Source organism: Quercus suber, unplaced genomic scaffold, assembly GCF_002906115.3.
Source record: "Quercus suber isolate HL8 unplaced genomic scaffold, Cork oak 2.0 scaffold_442, whole genome shotgun sequence".
Taxonomy (NCBI): domain Eukaryota; kingdom Viridiplantae; phylum Streptophyta; class Magnoliopsida; order Fagales; family Fagaceae; genus Quercus; species Quercus suber.
This window is the reverse complement of record NW_027069893.1, coordinates 537,156-549,857: the sequence shown is the minus strand read 5'-3', so window position 1 is coordinate 549,857 and position 12,702 is coordinate 537,156. Positions and strand designations below refer to the sequence as shown.

General features: G+C 37.5%; 2 protein-coding genes across 9 annotated transcripts in view; both read right to left on the bottom strand.

Annotated features, from left to right (window-relative positions):
• The window catches only part of LOC112029305 (uncharacterized), a 58,451-nt gene that overhangs the window by 3,212 nt on the left and 42,537 nt on the right, over window positions 1-12,702 (bottom strand). The window contains exons 1-9 of one of the 8 annotated variants that reach the window (XM_065762108.1): window positions 9,122-9,226; window positions 7,612-7,748; window positions 6,980-7,065; window positions 6,803-6,882; window positions 6,420-6,501; window positions 3,887-3,996; window positions 3,574-3,665; window positions 3,386-3,493; window positions 3,234-3,290 (exon numbers count right to left, since the gene is read on the bottom strand). In XM_065762108.1, the coding sequence (XP_065618180.1) occupies window positions 3,234-3,276 (43 nt within the window). In that variant the 5' untranslated portion in view covers window positions 3,277-3,290; window positions 3,386-3,493; window positions 3,574-3,665; ... (4 more) ...; window positions 7,612-7,748; window positions 9,122-9,226. Of the gene's footprint in view, window positions 1-2,230; window positions 2,589-3,233; window positions 3,291-3,385; window positions 3,494-3,573; window positions 3,666-3,886; window positions 3,997-6,419; window positions 6,502-6,802; window positions 6,883-6,979; window positions 7,066-7,611; window positions 7,749-9,121; window positions 9,227-12,702 lie in introns of those variants that run through there. The other 7 variants (XM_065762109.1, XM_065762112.1, XM_065762111.1 and 4 more) reach the window with 7 other exon arrangements.
• On the bottom strand, window positions 6,799-9,286 carry LOC112029296 (NO-associated protein 1, chloroplastic/mitochondrial). The gene is made up of 5 exons (XM_065762096.1): window positions 9,122-9,286; window positions 8,141-8,326; window positions 7,797-7,850; window positions 6,988-7,065; window positions 6,799-6,882 (listed from the first exon to the last, which is right to left on the bottom strand). The coding sequence occupies exons 1-5, from the start codon at window positions 9,284-9,286 to the stop codon at window positions 6,799-6,801; spliced, it is 567 nt and encodes a 188-aa protein (XP_065618168.1).

Genomic DNA, 12,702 nt, shown 5'->3' with positions numbered 1-12,702 from the left:
AACACCCTAATAGCCACATTATTTAAATGATAAAACAATAAAATATTAAAAACATCTCTCTCTTCCATAACACATTATTCAAAGGATAAAACATAAAACACCTTAAGTGCTAAAGTAGTGACCTCCCTAACAGCCACATTATTGAAAGGATAAAACAATAAAACATTAAACATCTTTCTTCCATAAAACATTATTCATAGGATAAAACATAAAACACTCTAAGTGCCAAAGTAGTGCCCTCCTAACAATCTTGCCTCCTCTTGAAGAAACTGAAGTTGTAAATATGGTTCTTCCATCACGACAAACATCTCTCTCTTCTCTCGTTTTTGAAAAATACGTGCTGCTATGAGGTAGAGTTCGGAACCCTTCTCAATGCCATCTAAGGTGCACACACGTTCCATGACGTTACGAATAGTACTACTTGGCTCCACTGAAAAAGCTAAGTTCCTTAACTCCACAACATCACAGATACGACTAAGCTGTTATGACAACTGTAATGCCGTTCCTCCTTTCTTCCCTTTGCTCTGTGTGGATGATGGTAAAACTCGCTTCTTTCCTTTCTTTTGTGTTGGGTTAGATGGTTGTGTGAGGTTAGGAGTCTTATTTTCATGAACGTCATCATCACCATTTTGAGAAGATGAGTCAGCAGAAGTATCACCTAACCCCTCCTTAGGTGTCTCAAGATCATCAGGTAACACACCTGAAGTGGGGGCCCATGCTAAATCTCCTGTGGCCGCAATGTCCTTAAACATAATGTCTAATAAGTCAATATTCTCCAAACCTTTCTCTCGAAATTTTGCAGCTTCAGGAACCTCCTACAATTTTGAATATTTTCATTAATAACTCAAATAGCATGGTTTACCTACTAATACAAAATATGTACAATGAGTTATACAAAACATACCATTAGTTTCCTCTCCCACCACTCATCAGTTGCAGCTATTGTTCCTTTGGCTGCATCCCATCCCAATCCAGTTTCACTTCCCTTCAACTTATTCCAAAGTTCCCAATCTTTCTTCAAACTATCCCATTTATGCTAATACTTCGCCCTAGGATATTCCTTTCCAGTTTTTTTTTCAAAAGTTGCTATAATATTTGTCCAACCCTTTTTACTAAAGTGGGTATTAGGTCGATTACCCTTAAATGCCTCATCCACACAAGCTTCACAAAAGATAGTTGTTACTCTTGATGGCCATTGAGCTCTAACATTTGAGCTATTTTGGGATGGCTTACCCATCTAAAAAAAACATAAGTTTGATACCTTATCAGTTATAAACATAGAAAGAGGTTTAATACAAATGATCTATTTACAATAACTATTTCTATGTGATAAAATATGGTTAATACAAATGGTCTGTGTGATGACTGTCTATTTACAAATGGTCTGTGTGATAAATTATATAAGCTCAAAAGCTTTAATAAACAGAGAATGGTGACAAAGTTAAAATGGAGAGAAATTCTTTGGCTGTGTTTTGTATTCCTGAATCAGACAAATTGATAAGTTGGTTGATGAGTCAAGACTAAGATTATATGAAAATGTGATTTTTATTTCCAGTACTATTAGCAAGGGAAGAGACATGTGAAGATGATTGCATAAGATTTAATACACACAATGGCAACAGGACACCAAAAACTTTAACTTGTGTTAACATCAGAACCACAAAACTCTAATTTTTATCACAGCCACTCAATGCACAAAACCCAACCGAATTTCCCTAATAATCACTCAAAAGGAAAAATTCAACTGAAATGCAAGACAGGGTAAGCAATGCCACATTAGAATCTAATATATCACTACGGCCACTAAAATTTGAGTGTCCAAGCAAAGTTAAGATGCATGAGCAAAAGACAACACATGAATTTTTAGTTCATTTTATCTTTTCTAAAAGATTATTCTGAGGCAAACGTTTAAAAACTAGCAAACCACAGAGGGCAGTGTTCCAACATTTTCTTCTGAGGCAAACATTCATCGTACTATGTAATTGCTATTATCTAATGCTAAGAAGACAAAATCCATATCTCCTTTGAACATCAACTAGAAATTTGTCCCTATCTACTGAGATTTTGTAATGGGTGGATCAGAGCGACGATAAACGGAGCAGAGCGAAAACAAAAACAACAACAACAAATTTCTGAATTCTAATATTTTGAGTTCAAATAGTGTAAACCAACATGCCAAAAGCCCAAAACTACATCATAAATTCAAAGATGGGTAATGGAGAATAGTTACCTGGAATTGCGATGAAGAACGATGATACACGGAGCAAAGCAAAAACGTTGAAGAGAGAACCAATCCTTGAGAAGCTGATGCGTTGAGGTAGAGGACTGAGGATATATATGGTGAAGGGAGAGGACTGGAGACGCAACGGTAAAGGAAGAGGACTGGAGGCTATTTTTGGTTTTCAGCAAAAAATATTGGCGGAATCACGATTTACAAATCGTGCGATATCGAAATCGCAACGGGAAATTGCCTTTCCTGAAACGCGAAAATCTGCTGATTCAAAAACGCAATCCCACAAATTTCGCCCAGCCAAACGTATAATGATTTCTGCGATTTCTGAAACGGGCGTTTAGCTCTCCCAATACGCCTAAACAAACGGGCTCTAAGTGTTCAAAATTATTATGCAGATGCTTTACGAACAATCAGAAATAGGAAATATTGGAAAACGTGATATGAAATAAGCTATACATTTGATAAACAAACTACAATTTTTTACTCTCTTCTCCCCCCCCCCCCCTTAGGGCCAAAACTTACTTTAAAAAACAAAACATTTTTTTAGTGAGTCATTTTGCAAAAAAAAAGAAACAATTCACAAAAGAAAGCAGACAATTCACAAATACAAGAATGAAACTGTAACTTATTCCAGTGATCTGGCCAAACACAAGCACCAGCAAGTATTTGGTACTTTTTGTTTTTGTTAGTTATGTGAAAACAAACAATTGAATGGCTGCCTTGAGTAGCCATTCCTTTACCCGCTTAGAGGAATTTCTAGATTTATGTACTTTTTGCTAGCATTACAGATTTTCCTGATACAAAGCCTGTGTACAGGGGATTCTGTTTTTGCTCTTTTGATGCAATGAGATTTCTTTTTTTTTTTTCTGATAAAAAAATAAACAATAAAACAATCGACACCCAGATTATTGCCACCAAAGAAACTTGGACCAAATGCAAGCACAATAAGAACTAGCTTCTTTATTAGCTGGTAAAATTCATCTGCTTCATCTGTGCGTACCATATGAATCCGCAAAGCCTTTGGCCCATAGAATGTCAAGCATGTTTCAGGGAGAACCTGAAAAAAAAAAAAAAAAAAAAAAAAAAAAAAACCAAGAAAATTGTAGAACATCAAGTTTGACAACTTAAAATACATGAAAGTGCAAGCCAAACCTTCAAAATATCAATTCTCACAAGGCCTCCTCAAAATATTGAAAACCCATTTAAGTCATTGGATTGAATTTCGCTTGCTGTCCCATTATCAGAGGCTACCTGAGAATTCTGTCATAGTAGAACAAAAAACTAAATTAATGGGTGATAAATGATTGTGCAGTATTCATGGAAATACAAAGAAAACATACAGGAAAAGAGTGACCCCTAAGCCGGCTTTGGGGAGCAAGGACAGGTAGATCTTCTGAATGAACCACTGCAGCTTGCCTATGGTGGAGATGTACTCCAGGTGTGTCAAATAATTTCGGCACAAGCCAAAAAATACCGTTCATGAAATAGGAAATTAAAAAAAAAAAAATTCAATATTTTCACAAACTAGATTCTCTGTTAATACCAAAGAAATAAAACTGCTTAGATAAGTAAACACAATTACGTATTGAATCACAATACAAATGCTAACAGCACACAAAGCATACAGATAGACATTTAATATAAATGGCTTACCCCTCCTCCTAGGGAAGCATTAATTTGAATTGGACTTAAGGTGGTTCCAGGAACAGCAGATTGTATGGGTTTGTACTTCTGCGCTGCTGCAGCAACTGGATCCTTTTGTCCTATCATTTCCGAATCAGAATATAAAAGAGTTCAACAAAGAGGAAGAACTATTGTATTTAGAGAGTAAAAGCTTATCCCATAACATTAGCCAAGAGAAGAATGCAAAAAGAAATGGGATTCCAAAATGATTACTAGTCACTACCTAGCCCATAACAAAACACAGAAATCAGGTGTGCATATACAGTTCCATTAGTGGAGCAGCTACCCTTTTTGTTAATAGGTATATAAGGGCGAAATTTTTTTTTTTTCAAGAGGTCAGGCCTTGGTGCACTGGCAAGTACCTTTTACCAAAAGCAACAGGTTGTACTTTTGAGTCCAAGAATCAATCTCTCCAGAAACATTGGGGGTAAGGCTACCTACCTAGTAATGATATCTCTACTTATCCCTACCTGTTTGTTCTAATTTATCAGCTTTGCAACCACAAAATTCACACTTTTGCATTTACAACACCAGCTTTATATATTACAATTCTCATTAGTTTCAGTAGCATTCCTTGGTAAATCAGAACTCATAAGAGTGACATAATTGGGTAAGTGCTGTTAGTTAACGCTTCCAATTAAGAAACTTGAGTTCATTTGAATTTTTTATAAACCCATGATATATGATGTTAATGACAATACATAGAAATTTTAAATTCACATACTAGTAAAGCGTTGATGAATGCAGATTTCCCAACATTAGCTGAGCCTTGTAAAATTGGTAAATAAACAACCATAAGCGCAAAATCACTTATCTCAACCAGTAAAATGTTAATTTTGATTAATTACAGAACTACTGATGAGAGCTCTTAAAAGCCAAAAAACTAAGGACCAACAAATAAAAAGCAAAAAGAAGAAGCCACTAAATTTTGGCCTCCAGTTAAAAAGTAAAAGGGCTGGAAAAGAGTTTCCTTTAACAATGCCACGAGATGTACAAATAAACATTATCTTATTAAGAAAAGAAGATCCCTGATGTATATATATATATAAACACACATATATTTAAATGCTGTAAATCTACATATCATGCCAGCCACTATTTCCAGGTATTAAGTATGACTTTTTGTTTTTTTTGAAAAGTAAATAATTATTAAATTCAAGTATGGATATTTTTTAATTGGTATGATACACATTAATTCAACAGGTTGTAAAACCAAATCTAAACCTCCAGCTCCACCCCATACTTATTGGGGAGGAGGTCCAAATTGAGCTATAGTAAATCAATAGAAGAATATATAAAATTCATTTTTGATTAGCTGACTTGCTACTAGTTACTAGCTTCACAGCCTCTCATTTTGTCCTAAATTTATAAATAATTCATAGAAAAACTAACAAACCTAACTTACAACCGAATCAATGCTGAAACAATGTTGAGATGAGATAAAAATTAGAAAATCAATTTTTCCCTTTCAAAGATATTCATCTTTATGAGCAGAATTCAAACAAAAGGACCAATGTCCTGATAGTTCAGTAAGAACATTTCACTTTTCGGTCCTACTCTGTGCATCAATGGGGAGCTTCAAATTCAGAAACTTACTAACCAGAATGTAAACATCACACCCTTGCAACAAAAAATCAACTCAAGAAATTAAGTTGAGGAAAAAAAAAAAAAAAACTAATAGATATCTAAAAATTGCTTCAAGCAGCTGTTGAGTATAAGCCAAATCCAGTGTACACAACACCATATTCATACTGATGAAAATGACATATTATATCATGAGCAAGGAATTAACTTCATAAAGACAACATGTAAGATATCAAAAAAAGTTTTAAAAAGGGTTTCTACAATAGTTCAATTTATTATATGTATACAACATTGACTTCTGTGTGTCTGGTTCACTAAACTATAAGCCATACCCATACCCCAGTGAACCCATTTTAAACTCTAAGCCATAGGTTTGAGTATTTTTCTGTGCTATCACTTGCTTAATTATTCTCCCAATGGATGGGGAGTATAAGGGTATTTCACTGTGAGGTTTGCAGCTGTTTGGCATTGCATAGTGTAAGTGAGAGGACATTCAGGAAAGTCCATCTCCTTCATGTCTTTTCATTTTGACAATACATGTAGAAAATAGATTTTCACTCACTGGAGGGGAATTTTTTCTACCTCATCTCTTGAGGGTTTCCTCCAGCTTGTTTCATAAAGACACAGGTTCAATAGTCTACATCCTCTATTTAAGGCACTAGATAAACCATACATCTGGAGACACATCTAAGTCAGATGCTCATACCCAAGTCCCAAGAAAAAGAGCCTCCCACCCATAATGGAGATCAATGTTACTGATTTGGACTTTGGAGATATTTCCTGAAAATTAGTTACATCTTTCATCTTCACTAAAAAACCATGAATGAAGATCAGTATACCATTTATTTCCAGCAGCAACCACTTTCTTTCATTCAGTTATATCAGTAGCTTTAGGAAGGGAGTTGATTGAGTGAAAAACCTTTTTTTCCTTTTGAATTTCTGATGCGACTCCCACTATGCCAACCAAAGACTTTGAACTTGTCAGATGGACACTTAGAACGCTGCAAAAATAAGCCAACTTATAAGTTTGCAACTCCAAGCATGCTGCATATATTTTTGTGGTCATAAAAAAATTAATAAAAAAATAAAAACTGTACAAGAACCTTGAACTTTATTGAATCAGTCCTAATCCTAGCTGTGAGACTTGGGCCACACGAATCTTTATAAGGACTTCTTGCGAACTTAACTACTTAAGTAACAATGTAGCATAAAGATGTAAAAATAAAAAAGGTTTGCAGAGAGAATCAATGTTGTTTGGGGGGTGGGGGGAAAAGAAAAGAAAATAGAAGAGTCCAAACTTACTTAAGCTTCTTCTTTGTAGTGGCCTCTACTACCCAATCACCAACACAATTAAAATCAGTCCCTTTTGGTAGGAGATCAACCTAAAAGTGAAAAGTATGATTGTTATCTAAATCAGTTTATAGTAAAATCCATGCATCAATATGACAGTATTCAATACCAATGTGTAGATTATTTAACTTTGTTACAACTAATATTATTGGATTTGCACCAGCCAGATCACGCACACGAGCCAAAAAGCTGCCATTGAAGTCAACAATATCAACCTAAAAGTGATTAACAAAAAGAATTAGAGAAATATTCCTATTATATGCTTAACGAATTTATGTCATATGAGATCACCAAAATAAACTGTATATATAATCATTGCCGAAAATTATGATCTATTGTTATTTGATGGTGGATTGTATTCACATCTTTGAGTCATTTGTACCGTACGAGACAATCTTTCTGATAAATTTTCCTTTTTATGCATCAGTAAATATGAAACTATGACCCCTTCCTACCCCAATCCAACCACTTTATCACCTGAGCCAATGTCTCTAGGCTATCTTTTTGTCAGAGGGTTACACCCTTTGACCAATATATGATTTACTATGATGTAAGATCTACTTGTTATCTGAACTTGAAAATTTTACACTACAAGTGAGACACGAAAGGTTTCTTTGCCATTCTCAGGTATTCATTGAACCATGTACAGTTTGGGAAACAGACAACATTAATGTCAATGACACAAAATGAAATAGACTCACTTTTAGGAACAATATATCAGAAAGGCAAAAGAAAGAAGATATTCTCATTAGTCCACATACATGCTGAGATGCCTCAATTGCTAAAGAAGTGCCTCGGTAGTATTAAGCTTGATGTTCACTCAGCAAATTAGCATTCTGTGTGCGCACCACAGAATGCTAATTTTCTCCTTCCTCCTACTTCCTTTCACTTTCTTGTTCTATTTTTAAGACACACAAATTAACAATCTTGAATTAAAATAATTTACACAGGTGATCATTATGAGAACAATATTCTCCATAAAAATAAAACCACTGCCAACCTACAAAGGAAAACACAAAATAAAAGGAAAAGGTTTTAAGAAAATTATTTTTGCTTCTACAAAAGCAAATGCCTATATTCATTAAAAACTTGCAAGCCTAGGAAAATTAGCATTCACGTAATAAGCCAGCTAACCACAAACCAGCAGTTTAATGACAGGAATTCAAATTCTTCCACAGATAAAGCAATACCAAAACTAGGGCACCACTACATATATTAATCATATTCTAGGGGTTTCAAGATAATGCATTAACTTCATATCAAAATGAAAGTCAGATAGCCCGCACTAGCCAGTTTAACAATCAAGGCCTTCTCATAGCGTAAGTGAGACAGCTTCTCACTAAGCTGCTCAGCTGTCACAAACTGCTTCCCACCAGAATAACCTCCATTTCCACCAACTGCAGTTATCATATGCCCATGAGACAATAGCCGGCACCGTCCACATAGAATAGTTCTAAGCTGGTGGTGCTTCTTCTTCTGCACAATCACATACATTCTGGAAGAACTCTATTATAACTCTCAACTCCAAATATTCAAAAACCAATTAATGCAATTTGATAAACTCAATTTACCAAAAATGACGGGTGCAGAAATAATGCCCAGTAAACAAATCATTCTTTGAGACAGCAATTCATAACCAATCGTCAAAGTTAATTTCTAGTCTTTCTAAGAAAAAAGAAAAGCAAAATTTGGGCTTAGCAATAATAGCAACAAAAGGAAATTTTGCTTGAAAAATCAATGAAGGGGCTTATAATATTGCTTCAAGGTTCAAACTTTGACATACCCTGCCAAAGCAAAAGGCATTTAAAATTCAATTTGCAACTTTTTTTTTTTGAATAATTCGATAGTTACAATGGGGAGGGGGATTTGAACCTTGGATGTCTTGGAACACCAAGGTGCCAACAGGTTGAGCTCTTTGGCTAAATTAAATTTGCAAATTGCCCATTACCATATTATCCCAAAATCACTTACTTTTCATTCTCATTCAAGCGATTATATATATTCCCTCTTAAAAAGCAACACTTTCAAAGAGCAAAATCAAAAGTACTACGCAAAAGCAATTCAGACCACATAACCCACTTACTGGGCAATTCATAAACTTTTGTTTGAAAAGCAATAAAAGGACTTATTACAATTCAACATTGTTTCAAACTTTGACATACCCACCACAGAAAAAGCTTTCAAATTCAATTTTTTTCAACAACCCATTACAGTATAATCACAAAACACTTACTCCAGCTCTTAAAAAGTACTGACAAAAACAATTCATACCAATTCATTGGTCTCGATGTCCACATAACCCTGAGCATCCGAATCCGAAGTCTGTAACGGAGCCCCACACCCGTAACAAGTAGCCACCACCATTGAAACCTTCAAGACCTTCTCTTTCTTCATCATCTTCTTCTTCTTCTTGGTCTCAGCTTTCTTTTCGGTCATGGACTCAAGGGACAACTGGTGTTCAAGGAATTTCTGGCCTCAGGTCGGGGCGGGAGCCCCGGTTCCGTCGGGTCCGGATACGGACTCTGAGGAATGTGTCTCTGAGACTGAGGCTTTGCATAGTATGAGAATGGGTTTTGTGTAAATTTTTGGAAATTTGAGGGCAGAGATTTTGAGATGGTGAGGAAGAGAGAGTGGTGAGAGGGATGCCATGGATGATGACCGTTAATGGGGAGAGGTTTAACGGTTGGAAGGGTTTAAGGCTTTATAAAGCTTGTGGTGTTCGTTGTGGAAGATGACAGACACTTCAGTTCAAAGCGAGCCAGATAAGTCATGAGTTTAGTGTGTACTAGTCATAAAATGAAGGTCTAATTATGGTTTTACATAGAGTTACACAGTCTCGTACACAGTACACACACTTATGCAAAAACTTGATTTCAGACATGTGAGATGGTCATGGATCGGGTATGAGTCGGGTATGGCCGAATCTAACTCGATAATTTTATTCATGAATACCCGATTCTCTTTCCCGATTAGTCAAGTTTCTGTCATTATTTTCTATAATGTTGGGACCTGAATTTAAATGTTAATTTTAGTGAGTATAAAATTGCTGTTGCATATATGAGTACATGACATTATTTCAAAAAGTATTTCAAAGAAAAATGATTCAGCTAATGAGTGCTCCTACTCTCTCTAGAGAGGAAGAAGCAGAGTTAACACGTAGTATTAAAAAAGTAAAGGATGTGAGTCACGGCGAGTTCGAGAGCCATATGAGGGAAGGCATAAACTCCTTTCCTTCGAGTCCTGGGATTACTAGACACCCTCTTTCGTTCAGAGATAAGCTTGTGGGAGAGATACCCGGTGCTTATGTTCAAGCTTTCAACTTCTCTGAACTAATGGAGGCAGAGGAGGAAGCGGATGAGGAGCTCTCTAATCTTAGAGAGGGTCTTGTTGCTGTTCCTTTTTCGAAAGAGCTGAAGACCCGCATCCGGTCTCCCTGGAGTAAAAGCCTTATTGTCAAAGTCTATGGAAGAGCTGTTGGGTTTTCATTCCTCCATAATAGACTGATGTCTCTTTGGAAGCCAGTAGGAAAGATTGACTGCGTAGACCTCGGTCAGGATTTTTTCCTTGTCCGTTTTGCTGTTAAGGAGGACTGTGAGGCAGTGCTTAGAAATGGCCCATGGTTTATAGGAGAAAACTTCTTATCCATTAGACCATGGGAACCAAATTTTAAACCAGCCGAGGCAAACATTTCGTCGGTGGCTATCTGGGTGAGGTTGAACGAGCTTCCCATTGAATATTATCACGTTGAAGCTCTCCAACTCATTGGGAACGCCATTGGTAAGGTGTTAAGAATAGATACACACACAGCTACTGAATCCAGGGGACGGTTTGCACGGCTGTGTATTCAAGTGGATGTTGGTAAGCCGCTGACCACAGCTCTCCTCATTGGGGGAAAGGAGCAACCTGTGTGCTACGAAGGAATTCAAAGATTATGTTTTTCATGCGGTAGGATTGGTCACCGTCGTGAAAATTGCCCATATGTTGTTCGGATAAATGCTTCTCAGGTGAGGGAGACAGAGGAGAAAAAGGACAAGACGGTGAACCAAGAAGACGTTGTGCATGTTCCTGCCAACTCAGGCAACACGTCGAGCACGTCGAAGGACAGTGGATCGTACGAGGGGTTAGTGGAAAAGGACACGTTAGTGGACAGTGCTAAGGACGTGTATGGGCCGTGGATTATGGTTTCACGTAAAAAAAATGGGAGTAAGGTGACAAAGAATGTGGTCCCCACTGATCAGAGCACTCTCCAGATGAAAGGCTTAGGAAAATTTGGGCCTAATGAAGTTGCTCACAGGGAAAGTAAAAGGAAGGTGGCAATGGATCTTAGCCCATTTGAGGCCCAAATGGCCAATACGGTTCAGTCAATTACCAATAGGCCGAATCACACAAGCCAAAGTTCTGGACAGCCCCACGTTAAAAATAGTAGCCCAAAAAATGAGTCAAGCCTCTCTGTTAGGGGCAAGAAGGGAATTGCCAGGAATAAGGGTTTTTTAACTGGGACTATAAAAGGGGCAGCTAACTTCGTAGTCAAAGGAGCAAACACATCTGTGAGGAGTTCTTTTTTAGATAAACAGAGTGATAATGGGTATGGAAATTTTAACTTCAATGCTATGTCTTGTGGGCATTCGGCGAGCTCTAGTGTTGATGGCCATCAAAGCCGTGGGTGTCTTGAAGAGAACCAGACAAAAGCTCAAGCGGCCATGGGAATTCAAGCATCCTCTGTTTCTTTGGAGCGAGGGGAAGGTGAGCAATCCCAATCCAAAGCTAACATAGAAAAGGCAGAACTTAGTGCAAGGGATCAGTGTGTGAGTGGTGCCAAGGAGAGGCTGATGTTAGGCCATGGTGCGGCAGAGCAGATGGATTTTGAGGAAGACAAAGGTGTGGGTCCTCCATCCCTTTGAAGAAGTCTGTGGGTCTTTTTTCATCCTTTTGTTAGATATGAGTATAATTGTATGGAATTGTAGGGGCGCCTTGAAGCCCAATTTTCAAGACTATGTGCGTGATCTTGTTCGACAACATGATCCAGATATTTTTGTGGTTACGGAAACCCACATTGGTGGAGATAGAGCTCGGGATATCACAGACAAGCTACCGTTTGATGGTGCCATCCATACTGAGACTATTGGTCGAGCTGGGGGATTATGGCTCTTATGGAACTCAGACAGAGTTGAAGTATCTTTTCTGGCTAGCTCGGAGCAAGAGATTCACTCCACAGTGAAGGTACGCTCCTCTAACTCTAGTTGGATGTTCTCTGCTGTGTATGCTAGTCCTAGAAGTGCGGAAAGACGTATTTTGTGGAATAATTTATCTAATGTAGCTGATCTTCATAATTTGCCTTGGGTCATTGCGGGGGATTTTAATGAGCCTCTCACTGGTGCGGATAAGTTTGGGGGCAGAGTGGTTAGTGTAAATCGGGCTCTTTTATTTAAGGATTGCTTGGATAAATGCAACATGGTGGACCTAGGCTTCTCTGGACCAAGGTTTACATGGACTAATGGCAGGGAAATTCAGGACCTCATTCAGGAGAGGATTGACAGAATTTTTGTAAATCCAGACTGGTATCTTATCTACCCGGAAGCTAGAGTTACTCATCTTACTAGATGCCATTCCGATCATTGTCCTGTGCTTCTAGAAACAATGCCTCAAAACAGGATTCAACTTGATCGCCCCTTCAAATTTCAGAGATATTGGCTATCGGATGTATCCTTTCCTCAGGTTGTGTCTCAGGCTTGGAGACAACCCACCCATCTTCATGAAGCCATTAAAAAATTTGCTGTTGATGCTACTGTCTGGAATAGGGAGCATTTTGGTAATATTTTTTCTAAGAAGAATCGGGTAAGAGCTCGTTTGAA